This window comes from Erpetoichthys calabaricus, chromosome 10 (genome assembly GCF_900747795.2).
Source record: "Erpetoichthys calabaricus chromosome 10, fErpCal1.3, whole genome shotgun sequence".
NCBI lineage: Eukaryota > Metazoa > Chordata > Cladistia > Polypteriformes > Polypteridae > Erpetoichthys > Erpetoichthys calabaricus.
This window is the reverse complement of record NC_041403.2, coordinates 95,854,955-95,874,357: the sequence shown is the minus strand read 5'-3', so window position 1 is coordinate 95,874,357 and position 19,403 is coordinate 95,854,955. Positions and strand designations below refer to the sequence as shown.

The 19,403-nt window shown below is 36.2% G+C and overlaps 2 protein-coding genes across 2 annotated transcripts in view; one reads left to right on the top strand and one right to left on the bottom strand.

Annotated features, from left to right (window-relative positions):
• The window catches only part of LOC114659264 (glucose-induced degradation protein 8-B homolog), a 28,434-nt gene extending 22,161 nt beyond the window's left edge, over positions 1-6,273 (bottom strand). The window contains exons 1-2 of the mRNA XM_028811654.2: positions 6,158-6,273; positions 4,110-4,237 (exon numbers count right to left, since the gene is read on the bottom strand). Coding sequence (XP_028667487.1) covers positions 4,110-4,230 — 121 coding nt within the window. The 5' untranslated portion in view covers positions 4,231-4,237; positions 6,158-6,273. The remainder of the gene's footprint in view (positions 1-4,109; positions 4,238-6,157) is intronic.
• Positions 6,274-9,297: 3,024 nt separating this feature from the next.
• LOC114659263 (dnaJ homolog subfamily C member 5) overlaps positions 9,298-19,403 on the top strand; it is a 92,223-nt gene continuing 82,117 nt past the window's right edge. Inside the window, exon 1 of the mRNA XM_051932932.1 lies at positions 9,298-9,477. The gene's annotated coding sequence lies outside the window, so the exon portion shown is untranslated. The remainder of the gene's footprint in view (positions 9,478-19,403) is intronic.

The following is a 19,403-nucleotide window of genomic DNA, read 5'->3' as shown; positions in this document are numbered from 1 at the left end:
CTCACACACTTCCACTGTGAGTAAATTGCTGTTGTGAACAGGCTGTTGTGATGGGGCTGCTGTTGGTGCCGCCTCAAAGCGGGCAAAGAAGATGTTCAGCTCCTCTGCCAGAGAAGCGTCTCCCTCAGCAGCCAAGGAGTTGCTGGATTTGTAGCCGGTGATGTGCTGGACACCCTGCCACACCTGCCTGGTGTTGTTACTCCTCAGATGATCTTCTATCCTCCTTCTGTATGCTGCCTTGGCCTCTCGGATGCCTCTCTTCAGGTGCCTTCAGATGCCTTCTACATCAGACTGAAAGCAGGCCAAATTTCAACTGGCAGAAAAGTAATACAGTAATCCCTCGCTATATCGCGCTTCGCCTTTCACGGCTTCACTCCATCGCGGATTTTATATGTAAGCATATTTAAATATATATCGCGGATTTTTTGCTGGTTCGCGGATTTCTGCGGACAATGGGTCTTTTAATTTCTGGTACATGCTTCCTCAGTTGGTTTGCCCAGTTGATTTCATACAAGGAACGCTATTGGCAGATGGCTGAGAAGCTACCCAACTTACTTTTTTCTCTCTCTCTCTTGCGCTGACTTTCTCTGATCCTGACGTAGGGGGATTGAGCAGGAGGGCTGTTTGCACACCTAGATGATACGGACGCTCGTCTAAAAATGCTGAAAGATTATCTTCACGTTGCTACCTTCTGTGCAGCTGCTTCCTGAAGCGACATGCTGCACGGTGCTTCGCATACTTAAAAGCTTCGAAGGGCACGTATTTATTTTTGATTGAAAAACAAACTCTGTCTCTCTCTATCTCTCTCTCTCTCTCTTTCTCTGCCCCTGACGGAGGGGGTGTGAGCTGCCGCCTTCAACAGCTTTGTGCCGCAGTGCTTCGCATACTTAAAAGCCAAACAGCCCTATTGATTTGTTTGCTTTTCTCTATCTCTCTGACAGTCACTGCTCCTGACGCGCACTCCTTTGAAGAGGAAGATATGTTTGCATTCTTTTAATTGTGAGACAGAACTGTCATCTCTGTCTTGTCATGGAGCACAGTTTAAACTTTTGAAAAAGAGACAAATGTTTGTTTGCAGTGTTTGAATAACGTTCCTGTCTCTCTACAACCTCCTGTGTTTCTGCGCAAATCTGTGACCCAAGCATGACAATATAAAAATAACCATATAAACATATGGTTTCTACTTCGCGGATTTTCTTATTTCGCGGGTGGCTCTGGAACGCAACCCCCGCGATGGAGGAGGGATTACTGTATTGAGAGAACATTGTGTACAACAATAGTACAGGTAGGGATTACAAGTACTACCTAGCTCCTTCAGAGAGGTAAGAAAAGTAAAAATCAAATGTCAAAACAATGCTTAAAAATTCCATCTCAACACAACTGGAAGCTCATGTACCAGTTACTGCATATTGCATGTTAAAGCTTAACACCTTAAGTACCAAGGGTTTTTCGTATTATTGTGCCTAAATCACAAACCCAAAAATAAATGTCTATTATTCTGCTTATGTAATAAAGAACCATCAAATGACTGAAGAGTAATGAATATAACACTTCATATTTTTAAAAGAAAGTATTTATATGAATAAAAAATGTTTGATTCACACCAATATCAACTATGTAAAACAAAAAAAAAATTTGTTGTTGCTGCTTTTTTCTTGCATTTCACATCTGGAATAAGTTATGTACATACACAAATTTTCATACCAGCTTCTTCTAGTGTGGGAGGAAATGCCTTACCTAGCAGCCCTGAGCAAAGGGAAGGAAACAGCCCTGGACAAGGCACTAACATATACCTAAACCATTTATGCAGTGTCCAAACAACCTACAGAGAACATTTTTGGCATTCAAGTCAAAAACTGGCACACTCAGAAACAGTGCCATCATTTGAGTGGCCTTCCCCAGGTTTAGCATGTGATCTTCTATAGAAACCCACTTGTTCATCATGGCCCCTGATCTTCTATAGGCTAGAAGTTTCTCTTGTTTACCACTCTGATAATGGCTGCCGATAACATGAAAACTCCACAGGGGAACCCACGACACAGATGTCAGGATGCTGTGCATACACAGTGGAGTGGAAAAGTAACACTCAATTGCTGTGGGGAGCCACATGAAGCTGCAAGTGATGGTGTAGTGTGGTGTGACTCAGTAATATTTGAATGAAAAGCAGTCATCTGTGAAGGGTTGCGTAGTGCAATTCAGTGCCATTCAATCAAGGGCCAAGGGGATCTTTTGAATTTCATATAGAAATCCAAGAAAACTTCTTTGTCCGTGTTTTTCAGATAAATTTCATGTAAAGTGCGGTACTTTTGGGCATATGGATTTGTATCCATTATTGGCTGTAGAATTTCTAATACATCCGATCATTTAACTCTTTTGATTCTATGTTGCATCGCTTTGTAGTGATCACAAATATAAACCGGACTGAATTGTGGTTTCTTTGAAATTAAACTTGTAGTAGCTCTGTCATATCACCTATGTCCATATATTTGATCTCTTTTCGCTGTTCCGTTATTTCACAGAGTAATAATTTCCATTTGTTAGCGCTAATGCGATCTTTACTATTAGTTTTTTGAGACTTTTGAATTTTAGTACTTTCGTAATCTCTAACCTGCTCTGCATGTGTATTGCGCCAACGTTTTTGAACATCTTTACGATGTTCTACTTTGTCTTCTACTCTTCGACTTTCTTCTACTGTTTGTTTTTTTTATTTCAGCCCCCACTTGGACCTATTAGGTTTTCAATTCATCTCTTGGCACAAAGTCTCATCTCGTGGGATGTAAAATTATCTCTCTGAAAATGTCTCGTCCCAAGATTTTTTTATATAACAGAGAGATAAGAAAGAAAGAAAGAAAGAAAGAAAGAAAGAAAGAAAGAAAGAAAGAAAGAAAGAAAGAAAGAAAGAAAGAAAGAAAGAAAGAAAGAAAAACAAAAAAAACAAACCACATACACACAAAAACAATGCATTACCTAAACATCCAGATTTGGGGGGAAATTGCAAAAGAACACATATATTCAAAAACATCTGTAATATGTGTTATGAGATTTTTCAGGTTAAAAAAAAAAGAAGTTTCATTTACCCAATAACAACAATCAAAACATACATAATAGTATGAGTAACAGCTGTTTTAATATGTTAATGTAGAAAAAACATCTTTTGGTGTTTCTTCTGGCAATTTCTGAAATCATATAGAAATGAAATATCCATATTAAAATGGTGTAAACAAGCTACAGCATATACTATTAATTTTAATATAAGTGAGTAATAATTGATGACAATTTGACATCTCAAAAGCTCTTTTCTCCTTTTTCACATTCACAGTGTGCAGCACTGGAGGAAAAAAATACAACTTTCACTACAATACTGAGTGGGATGGACAAGCAGCTCAACAATCTTAGAAAAGTATGAAACAGTAAAACTCATAAATAGGTGTGCCAAGCTTGGGATTTTCATGTACTAGATATAAAGTGGAGCAGGCATCTTGACATAGCTTTTAAAGCTTAAATTAAGTATATACTCCACTACAATCTCCTGTCACCTTTATTAACAACTAAATACTGCTAGCACAGACAGTTGTCTCATTGGCATTCAGCAATGCATGCATCTATACAGCAAAGAGACAAATTAGAATTAATGTTGCATATGGTTAAAACATGATGCTACCTCCAAAATATACAAAAATATATTTAAAGACAATGTACTGTAGCTGCATTTTAAAAACATTCCAAAAAATGAAACTCCATACAAAAGCAAAAATAACCCCCACTTAGTGCATTACAACCTACAGAATAGTCCTTAATTCCAAGAAAGAACCTCTGATAATACATTTTTCTAATGTACAGATTTTTATTTTACATCTGTACTTTTCATCAACTAATCCAATAGCTTTTTTGTGTAAGGAATGGTCAGGAGGATATGACATACTGAGGTGGCTGGAAGTTAAATGTATGCCATTAACTGCTTCATTTTTGTGCAAATATAATTTGTTTGTTTATGCACAAAAACAACAGGGCAAAATAAAGGAACTAGTTCTCAATTTACTATTCATCAACTGACAATATTGGAGGATTCATTATACAAAATACATAAGATCATTATTCAAACTTTTTACCTGTTACCAGGTAGTTCATGATAAGTCTGTTCATGTCTGCCCTTTGTATATGCACATTATTAAGTTTGTCCATCCACTCATCTTTAGTTATATCTTCAGTCTTTTCAGCATAGCTCATCATGAAAGTCCTAGAAGAAAGGTAAATGTTTATCCAGATGGAGAATACATGCTTTCAAAAAACAAAGTTTATTTTGTTTTTTTGGGTAAGGCGATTTATAATATTTGAATACAAAATACATGTACCAGGAAAGTGTTTTCGGATAGTGTAGTCATCAGTCAGTGGTGTAGTGGGCATAGACAATGAGTGTGTTCCTAAAAATAACCTTTTTTAAAATTTATAGTTTCTGTTACATCAAGGAGGGTACCATTATAATGGAAAATTATAAATAACAAATGCACCCAAAATAGATTCCCACCCCTTGGCAAACATTTACTACAGGGCCTTTTAAAACCAGTCCTGGGGCCCACTGTGGCTGCAAGATGTTACTCTAGCCTGCTGCACAATCAACAAATCATTTTTGTACTTAATCTCACCATTTATCATGTGTTTTTATACTTCTACATTGAGAAAAGAACAGTAGTGCGAGGTTTATGTTCATAAGAAATTTACAAAGATTAGCATTTAATGCTTAAATCTTTATTCAGTTTCCAAATAACTTGTTTTTTTACAGCAGAGTTCCCTTCTTTAATTCTATCCTAATGGCAACTATTGACAAAAACTGCACCAGACACACAGTAGAAACAACATTGAATACTGATAGCTTGCAGCTACTTTAGTGTCATACCCACGAACATGTTGGTAAGCAATAAAATTAAAATTCTGTACCTGGAAAATGTAAATGTTGAAAAATCTTTATTATCACTTAACTATTCCGAAGTAACAGGCAAAAATTATTGCTACATGCCAGTACAAATGTAGCAAGCAAGTTTTGCAATTTATGGTTTGACACCAAAACACAGAAACTGGGAAGTAAGTAACCCAAGTAAAAGCTGGTTAGGACGAAATTGTGGCCACACTGGACCTCCAAGGGCAAAGTTGACAAGATAAATTAATACTTAAAACACAAATGAGAAACAGTACTTCTTACATTTAACAGAAAAATCAATACATATAGTGAAGACATTTTTCATAAAGTTATAGTGTGCCCCTAATATGCCCATACAATCCTATGTTGACGGCAGCGCGCAGACGTTTTTATGCGAGTTGGGGGGAGGGGTTGGCGTTTTATTTATTATATCTATGTATATTTTTTAAATTCTGTAAAATTAACTAAAGTAAAATCTAATATTTTACATAAACTTAGGAAATCCTTTCCGATTGCTGCTTCAGAATTTATAAACCTGGGTATGAAACGATTCTGTGCAGCCGAATATTTTAAAAAAATACACAACACTATGTACACCTGAGTAACGACCGTCTGTATCATAGGATGAAGCTATAAAAACAGTCCGCTTGGTCAATCGTCTTCGTTATGCCGTTATCTCTGACAGCATTGTTCAGTAATCTACTACTGTCCTTGACGCTTTATTTAATAGTTGCCTTTTTGTCATGGCAGGCGACTGGTTTTTAGCACATAAAATATATTTATGTATTACAACTTATGAGTTTTTCTTTCTGAATGAACTATTAATTACTAATGCCTGACGATCATAAGAGCACTAGAACTAAGGGTACCAATCACATGCAATCGGAGTTTTTTTTATTTTTTTATTAATTTTAAAGCAAGGACTTTTTCAATCATTGGTTAAGTTGCAAAGTATTCAAAGACAATTTCGAATATTTTCGTAAACAAACAAAAAAAAATAAGGAAGCTGTAGTGAATTGTCTTTAATGCGCGTCGTATGACGTGAAAACAGATTCGACACTACGAGGCCTTTAACATCAGAGACAACATTGAAGCCTGCACGTCTAACAAAAAAAAACAAAGCTGCTCCTGGCCATTTGTTCGACTCATTAAGTGCTATTCGCTACAGCAAGACTTAAAGGAAACAAAAGAAAACATCTTGACAAACAGCAAAAAATATAATGTAAACGAAACGCTAAGTACCTGAAATAGATGGTTTATCACTTATTAACCCCAGCAGCTGCGAAACCTGGGACACGATCTAGGGCAAGATCTCGCGAGATTTAGTCGCACGTTTTCTTGCGTTGTACAGTGCGAGCACGTCGCCCTGCTAGTTATATTTAAATCTTACAAGCTATGATTCAATGCAAAATAAAAAGGCTTAAAAATGACAAAAATTTAGGAGCATGTATATCTACGTGATTTTGTGGTGCAAAACTTCCGAGCAGGTTTAGAAGCGTCAGTTTATTATGAACGTTTTAATCAGTGATCGTCAACCTTAACGCCTTACTATCCGAGGTTACTACTTTTTTTTCTGGGCGGGACTGTTGGTTCTTCTGGTTGGTGGAATTGTACTGGAGGACTCAGCCAATAGATATTGTTGTTGGCAGTGATTGACATCAAAGGGTCTATCACGTTATATACAGTACTAAGAAGTAAAATCAATACGTTCACTTCTGAACCTGCTTTGCTAGATATTAGTTACCCAAATGCTATCCGAACAGTATCTGGCACAAGGTAGATACGACCCTTAGACAAGACAACAAAAATTAATGAACACACTCATACACACGCTAGGGTAATTTAGAGTTACAGTACTGTACAAGATCAACATAGCATGCAGCACTGTGTTATGTAGTTAGAAACTGGTTAGCGAAATAAGGCGAAGACGAGTGGACTTCACGCATTTAGTCATTGTCACAAAAGTATTTTGCCATACGCGCTGTACAGAATTAAAATAATTTTAACAGTTTTAGGTTGCATTGTCTCCTTAAAGTAAGATTTTAGCTAAAATATATACAGTATAGAGAAAGCACCCATCACCAATGCACAACAATCCGCATAATATTACGGTTGAAAAACACTGATGCTTTTGAACAGTTTGTTTTCTGCCCAGTGATGTCCTAAACATGTAGAATCAATGTAGAACACCTGTGCTTATAATTTCTGATATAGAACTAACCATGGGGGATCATAATGCATAATAGACAGGGCAATGGAAACAGTCTTTACATAACATCCTCCATCCTCTCCTAGACAATTCACAGCTGTTTCCCTGTCTACTTAGAGATGTAGTCTTTCCAGGCTAGTCTGTCTTGGAATGTGTTCACCAACTGAACCGACTCCCTTGTTGGGAAGCTACTGTACTTGTCCTCTCTCTTACCCTAAAACTGAGGATTTTAAAACTTATTGCAGAATACTGGTGCATTGAGACCACAATACTGTAAACCAACACATTTTTAAACAACATCAGCCTTAAGTATAAAAATGATGACGGATATGAAAACCATTACCTTTCTTTGGTGTGGATTTGAAAGGGCAGAAACCAAAGAAACCATTAGAAGTTAAAAATATATATACAGAAAATGGGTGCTACAAAGTCAACAAAATTTGAGGGTGTTTTTGGATAGTCTCAGTTTCTAGGGATTGAAAATTTACACTGATGATTATGAAAATGTTCCCTATAGCACATAACAGGCACTGCTTCTTTTTGACTTTTTAACTACTGTGTACAAATGTAGCCTAATCTTAGAAAAAAATGGTAACCAATAAGAATCATGATTTGCTACAAATCGTATTCAGGGCTGCTTAGAAATGTTTTGGAGTAGTCATGTAAAATCCTGTAGAAATCTTTTGGGAACAAGCATGAATGATATTTAAGGAGTGAGATATCATACTGTAAATATTCCACTCTTTGGGATGTTGCTTGATATGAAGAGTAACACCAAAAGAAACTGCAGATTATAAAAAAAAGCCTGCTTATAGTGGCAGTATTCAAAAACGTATAAACTTAATATTGCAAAGTGCTGTATTTTTACACAAATAAAGAAAGCAGAGATCAGCCAATATATATACAATATATTAAACAGATCAATTCAAACACTAACACATTTAAAAGAAAAAGATACATATATCAAAAGAAAAAAGTTCTAGCTTATATTTTAACTGAATAATAATGTTATTGTTTCTTAATTTTTCATTTTTTTCCAGCAGAGTTTCATTAGATCTGCCACTGACCTGAAAACTCGATTACTTCAGATGGACATTTAATATTTATTAACGGTTTATGACTTACATCACAAAGTGAACCAATCATTAATAATAGAATTGCATATTATTTCACCTATTCCACACATAAATATATAATACGAAGCGCGCCAAATACAATAACGATCAACTGATTGTAAACATACCTGTAAAAAAACAACATACTGTTCCAACAACTGTCATCCTTCTCCATTACTTAAAAAAACATGAGCGTTTAGGGAGACGCATATCGAGTTGAAGAATGGAAAGATAAAGTTGCATGCTTATGATCAGAAAATGTTTCTAAATGTATCGGCAATGAAAGGGGGATCTTGTGGTTTCCAGATCAGTCCATGTCTGTGGGAATTTAGTAATATTTAGAATCCCTTTTTAAACTTACTATAACCGTTTGCTTGCAAGATCGTAAAAACAGAACTATACAGTGTTTTACACAAATTTTGAAAAACTTATTTTTAAAGAAAACATTGAATTTGGCATGGTTAGATATTATATGGGTTCCATTAACGTGGACATCACTTTTACATGTTTTAAAAGGCACAATTCCATTCCATTCTTTTGGAGCCTTCATATATACCTTCGAGGATTCGAAAGCATTACTAATCACACTCACGCAGATTACCTAGTTTGCCGTTAGTGATCAACCTTACAGCATTGATTTGGTTCGAGGGAGTAAGCACTGAGAGAACATGCAGACGTTGCATAGACAAGGCCGTAAGAAATCAAATTACAGTCAGTAATGCTACTCGTTGCATTAACATGCCACATGGGTTGTTGGCTCCTGGGTTGCAGGTATTACGTCTGATTCTGTCTCCTGTCAGGAAGTCAGCGAGACCCTTGCAAGGGAAAAAGTGCGTCCTGAAAATGGATGGAAGTGTTTTTTTCTTTTTGTGTGTGTTTATTGACCTCTTAGGATCAGATGACTTAATTTTTATTGTATGATTGTTTGACAGTTACTTAAATTAAGGGAGAAAATTTAGCAGTCATGTTGCAAATCAATTTACACGCAATGCGATTGAGTCGAGAAGCGCGTTACCGCATCTGAAAGCGCGCTCTTGCGCCACTCTCTCGTGAACGGGCGCGCCGCTGCGTGACAAGGGACGAAGAGACTCTGCAGCTGCCTACTTGAATGTGCATTCTGGGGGGATGCGGTGTTTAGTGCTTTAAATATATATTTTGAAATTAAAGGACTCACTTGAGCTAATTCTTGTCGGACGTTATTATTTTCTGAAATACAACAGAAGAAGCAGAGTAAAAAGGTAAGAAACGCACTGTTGAGCTAAGCTGGTATAAACCATTCAAACGAATTCCCTTCGTATGGGATTCATTCCTTGTCTTCGGATTTAATGCTGACTCCAGTCTTGCTTTGGTGGCAACAAATATGGATGCTGCCGGCTGTTGCCGATGCAGCAGTAAGATTAGCGGCTTTAATTCTGCTCTGACAGGCGGTGCAGAGCAGGCCCGTGCCGAGCTTTCCTGTCCCCTGCCTTTTCACATGACGCTTTTCCGTTCATTTGTGTGGAAACCAGACGCGGATTTCTCGGTGCGTGCCTTGGGTTTGTAGAAAGGGGTGACAAATGAACAGCCACCACGGTGACTAGTGACTAATTCTTAATGGATTTGCATTTCCGAATACGTTTTTTCCATTATGTGAACTCAAAGTACAGTACACGAAGCCAATATCCCATAATCCGAATATAAAAATCTTGTAAGATTTAAAATTTATATATTGCAGGTGCTTAATTTTGAGAAGATATACTTCCAGATGTCTACATATATTTGATTAAAAAAATCGATATATCCTAAGGGGCAATTTAAAGTGTGCATACGTTTCATATAATTTGGTTACCAGTCATCCAGGGGATTAATTTCATCTGTTGAAAATCCATTCTGAATGTACATACAAATTGTATTATTCATTAAACTTATGAAGTATTTATTTAACGTTTTTGGCTTGACTGCAGAATGCAATATTGATCTATAACTCTTTTGAAAATTAAATTAGACCTATCAATTTGGTTAAATACATTTTTTCTCTACAATATGCTTTGTGAGAATGCACATTAATTTTTTTTGTCGAGTACAAGAGATTTCCTACTCTCTATCCCAAAGTGCAGTAGTGTTCATACTGAAAAATATGTTTGCTGGCCATTAGCTGTTAATATAAATTATTTTAAAAAAAGCATCTGAATAATAATTTAATGCTTACCAAATGACTGTGTTTGGCCCAACACTTTTAATTACTTTCTGTGGAGTGATCCAATCTTTAAAACTTAATCTTCTTCCTGTGTCCTTTTTACATGTTTTCTGGTGGAAATATTGTGTATATATCACAGTATTCCCATTCCCATAAGTCAAATACTATTTTTTACCCCCAACTGACTGCCACAGGGCAACAAGAGGACTCATGGTTTTTCTGGAGCTTTTCACTTTCTGTGACACAGTTCATGTGCAGATTTCTATTGTATTTAATTTCTGCTTTTCTGATGTCTGTAAATATAGAGGAAAAATATGTAAACTCAACACAGAAACTATTCAAGCTGAAAATCAAACCTAAGATTGAGTGCTGTATATCAAGAATGTTAAACCACTTCACCATCATGGTTTCCTCTCTGGGTATATACTATGTTTAAAAGTGAAAGTATGTTGCTTTTGAAAAATTATAACCTGTTCATTCTGATTGCCCACACTAACAGTTTCAGGTCAGGTTTTCATTACACTTGTGTAGTTGATACAAGTGCTTGTATGCAGATTTATTTTATCAAATGTGCTATGTTACTGTCAAGCCTTTACCACTGATGTTACTCATTGTCAATGAGTGCTTATTGATTTCACATTGCCATTTTAACTATATTTAGAGGTTCTCCTGGAGTGGTTTGTTCTTTGTTTTAGTAATGAAGTTAATAGATACTCAACTATTTTGGTAATGCTTACAGCCATAAAATATATGTCAGTGTTTGTTAATGGTAGGATGTATTGTATTGTTTTATATGAAAAGTATTTATTTTCTTCTGACATATCTTTTTGTTTTCTTTTTTCAGTTTTAATCTTTTATTTTTTTTTGGGGTACTGCTCTGAAGATATTGATATATCATTTGTTTTTCAGGCTTATTCCTTTTTATTTGACATTTTATTTATATGCTTGTGGTGAGCAAATACTTATGAGTCATCTAATTATTTTCCTCCTAAATGTTGCTCAGTTTCCCTTTCTCAATGGCAAGATAAATCTAATAAATGTTGATTTGTAATGACAGGAATTGGTTGAGAGATGACTTCTTACAGGGATATCAAGATTAAAGTGTGTTAAATTTATTTAAAATTTTGAAAAAGTGAATGCTTTTGCTTGTTTATTTCAAGGGCTGACATCTGAACCAGTACTTGAGACTTGAATGATTAAAGAAACTTTGTTTCTCAATTACAACACAACTTCAATGATAAACCTCCACAAAAAATATGTGAAACATTTGGAAAAGTGTGTTTTGTTCCATTCTGCTTACTAACATTTATTTTATCTAACCTACACTTCTTGGTGAATGAAACTTTAACACACTGATACAAACAAGAAGTGTTAATTGTTTTCATGCTGTTAGTTGAAAAATACACGTGAACACTGTAGTCTTATCTGTGTAAGAAGGTTAATTTCAAACATAAACCACTGATTATTAAAATGTAATGGTTTAATAAATTCAAGAGGTTCATTTGTTATATATGTAAATTGTTGCAGCAAGGTTGGTTGATAACTCAGTATCAATAATTGTTTAATGCAGTAAACTTCTTGATAATGATAATCATATAGTGGATCATTCCTGATAACATTTTTTGCTGATCTTCAGTATAGTGGGTTTTGGGATTGATTTTTGCACTTAAAGTTAAGTGTAAACACAGAACCAACTTCCAAAATTACAGTACCCTGTGAGTCCTACCGGACACTTGCAAAAATAACTGCCCATAGGTTTCAGTCAGATACTGTAAAAAAATCAACCAATCCTTTTCTTTAAACCGTTACCATATGATCATGCATATACCTCCAGAACTGGCAGACAGATCTTCTAATCATTTTAGAATTGTTCTCTCTTCCAAACCCCTTTCTCTTGGCTGATTTGTTGTGACAATTGCTTTTCTGCCATTTTGCTTTGCTTCCTCAAAGATTACCTTGTAATCTTCTGTTTTTGTTTTCTGACATTCCTTACAACATTTGCTCTTTTCTTCAATTGCCATCTCTACCTTAACTGTCCACCACCTTTGTCCAACTACAGACGTCTTTTGTTTTTTTTTTTAACAAGACATTTTTCACTGTTTCCCCCTTGCCATTTAAGCCTGATTCTTCTAAATCCTCATTTGCTCTTGCTACCAACGTTTCATTAAATTCATTTCTCACACTTTCCTCTATCAACTTTTAGACCTTCAGCCTCAGTACTAAATGTTCCTTTCTTTTGTTCTTGGCACTGGCAAAAACATCTCTTACAAACCAGTGATATTGCAATCGATAGCCTTTGATTTCTTTAAACATAGATTTCTTTGATTGTTTATTTAATTTTTCATTGTGTTACGCAAGGACTTACATGCTGAACATTATTTCGGAGCATTGCCATATAATTAAAGCATAGGTTTACAAAGGTGAACAACTTGAATGTACACCTGTAATGATTATGTGCTTATTCACTTATATTGTATCCAAAATGTATTTTTAGTGTCAGTTTAATAGATGATAGTTTATGCAAGTTTTGGTATACATACTGTATCTCTGGTTGTAGCACAACATGGGGCATGGAGGGAAGTTTTACCCAGTTAAAGGGTTGAATTCCTGTCACGGCTAGACTAGAGTATGCTTTAGAGGACAATTATTACAAGACTAGCTGTGTAGGCCTCTGCTGTAAAAAGCCCGGGGTCCTAGAAACTATTGAAATCGTCAGGAAAAAAAATTGAAATGTAGAGATATCAGGTAATTGAAAGGAGCTACTCTGGGCATCTCTTTCCTAGGAGGTTTCATTTTGCCGACGTGCTCGCTTCGCTTGTGTATTAGCAGTGGGAGAAAAAGTAAAAGGGATACTGTTTTGCTGATGTGCTCGCCTCGCTTTTGTATTAGCGGGTAAGCAAATGACTTTCTTCAGCGTTTTCGTTTTGCCGACATTCTGGCCTCGCTTGCTTTTCTTCGGGAATGGAGCCCTTACCCCGACTCCACCTCTCACTTCCAGGCCGGACAGACACACACAATTCCACACGTAGAGGTTTATATACAGTATAAGAAAAGAGGTATTCATAGCATATGTAAGACTTGTATACAGTTCTTCACAGAAGACAGTCTCATAGTGATGTTTCAGATTTACAAATACACAATAGTAGTAGAATCCTTATTATGTCTGTAAGATATTACTGTAACTGCAAATGTAAAATTAGCAGCTTCATGTATTCAGTGCATGTTCTTACTGTACACAAATTTATTATGAATTCAGAAATGAAGTTGGTCAACCCTTCATCTCACTCCATAGATAGGAATAATTAACATTGTTACAGTGAATATTCTTCCTAAGCTTCTTTTTTTATTTCAGAACATTCCAATATACAGTGAGGAACATAAGTATTTGAACACCCTGCGATTTTGCAAGTTCTCCCACTTAGAAATCATGGGGGGGGGGGGTCTGAAATTCACATTGTAGGCGCATTCCCACTGTGAGAGACAGAATGTAAAAAAAAATTCAGGAAATCACATTGTATGATTTGTACAGAATTTATTTGTATTGCACTGCTGCACATAAGTATTTGAACACCTGAGAAAATCAGTGTTAATATTTGGTACAGAAGCCTTTGTTTGCAATTACAAAGGTCAAACGTTTCCCGTAGTTCTTGACCAGGTTTGCACACACTGCAACAGGGATTTTGGCCCACTCCTCCACACAGATTTCCTCTAGATCTGTCAGGTTCCGGGGCTGGCGCTGAGCAACACAGAGTTTCAGCTCCCTCCAAAGATTTTCGATTGGATTTAGGTCTGGAGACTGGCTAGGCCACTCTAGAACCTTGATATGCTTCTTACGGAGCCACTCCTTGGTTATCCTGGCTGTGTGCTTCGGGTCATTGTCATGTTGGAAGACCCAGCCACGACCCATCTTCAGTGCTCTGACTGAGGGAAGGAGGTTGTTGCTCAAAATCTAACAATACATGGCCCCATTCATCCTCTCCTTAATACAGTGCAGTCGTCCTGTCCCCTTCAAAGAAAAGCACCCCCAAAACATGATGTTTCCACTCCCATGCTTCACAGTAGGGATGGTGTTCTTGGAATGCAACTCCTCCTTCTTTTTCCTCCAAACACGGCGAGTGAAGTTTAGACCAAAAAGTTCTATTTTGGTCTCATCTGACCACATGACTTTCTCCCATGCCTCCTCTGGATCATCCAGATGGTCATTGGCAAACTTCAGACGGGCCTAGACATGTGATGACTTGAGCAGGGGAACCTTCCGTGCAATGCGTGATTTGAAACCATGACAGCATAGTGTTCTACCGACGGTGACCTTTGAAACTGTGGTCCCAGCTCTCTTCATGTCATTGACCAGCTCCTCCCGTGTAGTTCTGGGCTGATTCCTCACCTTTCTTATCATCTGTGATACCCCATGAGGTGAGATCTTGCATGGAGCCCCAGTCCGAGGGAGACTGACAGTCGTCTTTAGCCTCTTCCATTTTCTGACAATTGCTCCAACAGTTGATCTATTTTCACCAAGCTGCTTGGTAATTGCCCTGTAGCCCTTTCCAGCCTTGTGGAGGTCCACAGTTTTGTCTCTGGTGTCTTTTGACAGCTCTGTGGTCTTGCCCATGGTAGTAGTTGGAGTCTGACTGACTGTGGGGTGGACAGGTGTCTTTAAAGAGCTCAGACAGGTGCTACTAATTAAGATTACTAAGTGGAGTAGAGGTGGACTTCTTAAAGGCAGAGTAACAGGTCTTTGAGAGCCAGAATTATTGCTGATTGCCAGGTGTTCAAATACTTATGTGCAGCAGTGCAATACAAATAAATTCTGTACAAATCATACAATGTGATTTCCTGAATTTTTTTTTTACATTCTGTCTCTCACAGTGGTAATGCACCTACAATGTGATTTTCAGACCCCTCCATGATTTCTAAGTGGGAGAACTTGCAAAATCGCAGGGTGTTTAAATACTTATGTTCCTCACTGTACATCAATAAATCATTTTTTAAGAAATTAGATTCAACAATAACCTCATTTATTTGGAACTCAAAACATCCATGTATCCAAAGAGCGACCCTACAAAGACCTAAGGCAGAAGGTGGCATGGCTCTACCTAACTTTCAGTTTTATTACTGGGCAACAAACATACAAGCTATGAAAACCTGGACACAAATAGATGAACATACACAGGCCTGGTCCACAATAGAAGTAAAATCCTGCAGTACTTCTTTATATTCCCTGCTTTGTGCCCCAATAAATGCAAGGTATCGGCAATATACTAATAACCCAATTGTGCTTCACTCACTCAGAATATGGAACCAATGTAGAAAGCATTTTAAGATGGAGAAGCTTTTATCTGTGGCACCTCTGCAAGAGAACCACCTCTTTCAACCCTCGCAAACATATGCAGTTTTTAATATCTGGAAAAGATTTGGGATTAAATTGCTCAGAGATCTTTATATAGGCAACATCTTTGCATCCTACGAACAATTACATTCCAAATTTAACTCTCCAGCTACACATTTCTTTTACTATCTTCAAATTAGGAACTTTGTTAAACAGAACCTGCCCGATTTTCCTCATCTTGTACCCTCGTCCATGCTGGAAAAAATATTGCTCAATTTCAAGGACTTAGATACCATCTCTGCAATATATAAAATTATTTTACAGTCTCTCCCTTTCAAAGATCCAAGAGGACAATGGGAAAAAGATCTCTTAATCAATATATCAGAAAGGGAGTGGAAAGTAGCAATGCAGAGAATTCACTCGAGCTCCATATGCGCAAAGCATACAATTATTCAACTCAAAATTATACATCAAGTACATCTGTCTCGCCTAAAACTGTCCAAAATGTTTCCAGAGTAAGATCCAACCTATCAAGTCCCAGCCTCACTGCGCCAAATTAACATCATTTTGGACCAAAATTTTTAAGTGCCTCTCAGATAGCCTTGGTGTCACAATCCCTCCTAACCCATTAACAGCTGTGTTTGGTGTTCTTCCAGATGGGTTTAAATTGGAGAAGGACAAACAAACGGTGATTGCATTCACTACACTTTTGGCACGCAGACTTATTTTGCTAAACTGGAAGAATCCTAACTCTCCTCTTTTAAGTCAGTGGGTAACCGATGTTTTAAACTATTTGAAATTGGAAAAAATCAAATATTCAGTTAGAGGATCTGTACAGAATGTTTTTAAAACCTGGCAGGATATAATCAATAAAATTTTAGAATAAGCTCTTAAAGCACCGAGGAAGTAATTATCTCTGCATTCCTTTTTCCTCTCTATTCATCTGTACTGGTCCATTAAACTCATCAATTTAAGCTTCACCCCGTTGGCCATGCTCTCTCTCTCAGGGTTGGGGGTCGACTTGTTTTTCAGTCCTATTTTTTGTAAAAATTGATAAAATTAAAATAAAAAAAAAGAAATGAAGTTGGTCAACTTAGAAATAAAATTAGATATAATCTGTTTTTCTCATTGTGCCAAAGCATAGTTGAAAGCCTAATGTGAGTGTATATCAGGTTATGTATAACAGAAATACCGTAGAATTCAAAGTTTTTAAATACAGTGGAAACATACTATAGAAATAAGCTCTTTCAAAAGTCTTTCCAAGTCAAAATTTTTTCTTTCTTATGTTTCACTGTTTTTCATAGTAGTTTTTGAAAGTAGTGGAAAGTCGCGGTGAGTAACGTGACAAAGTACCATATGCAAAAACATGACAAAGTACTCCATAGTCAGCATGTTAGTATGTTTATTGCTTTTTCTTTAAAATGTATTTTTTGAAATTAAAAGTGAACTGAACTAAAAAATACCCCTGTATAACTATTTACCTATAGCAATGACAATAGCTCAAAACTTCACACAACATAATTTAAATTTGAATATTTTAATGTAAAATTAAGGAGAATTAACATATCCAATAAACCAGACAATCCAGTTGAAGGAAGCTATTTCTGTCTCACAGCAGTAAGACTGGAAATATAGCAGGAATGATTAAATCTAGTTTTAGAAGTTATGTTAAAATGGTGCATAACTTTTTAAAAGGAAAACAACACCATTGCATAAAAAAATCACAATCCGCTGTATAAGATTCAATCTAAACTCATGAACTACAGATATGTTGATCCAGAGAGCATGTGCTTTGACACATTCCCAATTACCCTTTTTTGATCCAAAACATTGATTCTGCTGAAACTCCCAGCTTCTTTCTTTCAGTTTTATTTGTAGTGACAAAGATAAAGATAATAGTACAAAGCAAGTAAGAAAGAATAGAACCTTGCCTTAGTTTGCCTGGAGACATGTTCATTTTCAGTACAGTACAGTATGTTGACTGTATACTTAATGCAATATGGGAATATTTGTAGTTGCCACTTTCTCTTTTTATTCCAGTCATGTTAATTTGTGGCTTGTATTTTGGGAGAAACAGAGGGTTTATGCTACTTAATTTGAACAAAAAGCAGTTAACTCTAATTTTTTAAATGAAAATTAAAAAACAAAAACATAAAATAAAATAAAAAATGACATTTATAGATGACCCAATTATTGTTTTTTAATCTTATATAATAAATATAAATGAGAGATCAATTTAACATCACAAGTTGACAAATTCTGGTCACAAAGTTATCTTCAGATATATTCTAAATTCATTTTTAAATATTTGTTTTATCAAATGGCCCTTAAATAGAGGAAACTGTGCACCCCAGATCAATATCCATCAATTTTTCTGCCATGTTACTGGCAAATTTTTAAATGTTCAAGTACATTCTTGCAATACAAATCCTGAATTTTTTGATATGCTCTAACCAGCTGTGAATTGTCACCATATAGGAATTTAGGTATTTCTGTTTTACATACAGCCAAGATCTGCAGTATGTATTTTGCGACAAAAAATACAGTTGGATGTCACCAAGTGATTTATGCAGGCAGCAGAAACACATGTTGTATTGTTCTTTGGCCACTGTCTTAGGGTAAGTTACAGGTCTTAATAGGAAGTAGTCATCCACCTACAGACTTAACTCCTTTTTGCCTGATATAGTTCTGAACAAACCCACAGATGAATACATGGATGTACCCAGGTCACTGTTTCACAGTTCCCATAAAAGGTGATTGCCAATTGCAAATCACCTGTATGTTCAATGTCGCGAACCTTTACAGTAGGTGTAAATAGGCTCCAAGAGGCTGGGAGTATAGGTATGTATCAGCTTCAACCCAAGGTCTTAACTTAAATAATGTGTCAGCATTGGGTTACTGAGATAAATAAACATAATTTAACAGAAATACATTCTTCTCTGTAGGTTTTCTTTATTACAACTGTACTATCTTTTCCCAAACTGTTCATTCCTCACCTTTTCTTTCCCTACACTTCTCTCCATAACCAACTGCAATGCAAAAAAGGTCTCCTGTCAAACCTTAGAATATCTAAAGAACACATAAATACTGCATATTTTCAATTTATACATGTGGAATTATTAACAGTATGAATAATTTAAATTAACTTTACAATGTATCTATAAAATATAATCATACAATTGCATTAATGGATTTTAGTATCAGAATTATATAATCTTCAGTATACATTCTGACTGTTCTTAGAACTGTCATGATATACGTTTAGTGAGCTCTGTCTGGCGACTGCTGTCTGTTGCTACAGTCGCCTTACAAGGCAGCCATTGTAGATTGTGCTTAGCAATTAATGAATGGGTCAGGGAGCATGTAGATTATGAAGGATTTAATATGCTACTTTAGGTACATTGAGTTCTGAGAATCCCTTGTAAATTAACAATTGATTTTAAGATTACGTTTACTACCTTCCTAGAATTAGAATTTTTGGGAAACTCACCTCTGTTGAGTACTTACTATTACTCTTATAAAGCACTTTGAGCTACTTAAATACAGTATGTGAAAATATGCTGTATACAATTAGTAAGTGTTGTTGCTGACCTATATGGAGCAGTGAATGAGCCACCAACTTAGATGCTGATGCCCACTTTACCAGCATTAAACCATTTGGC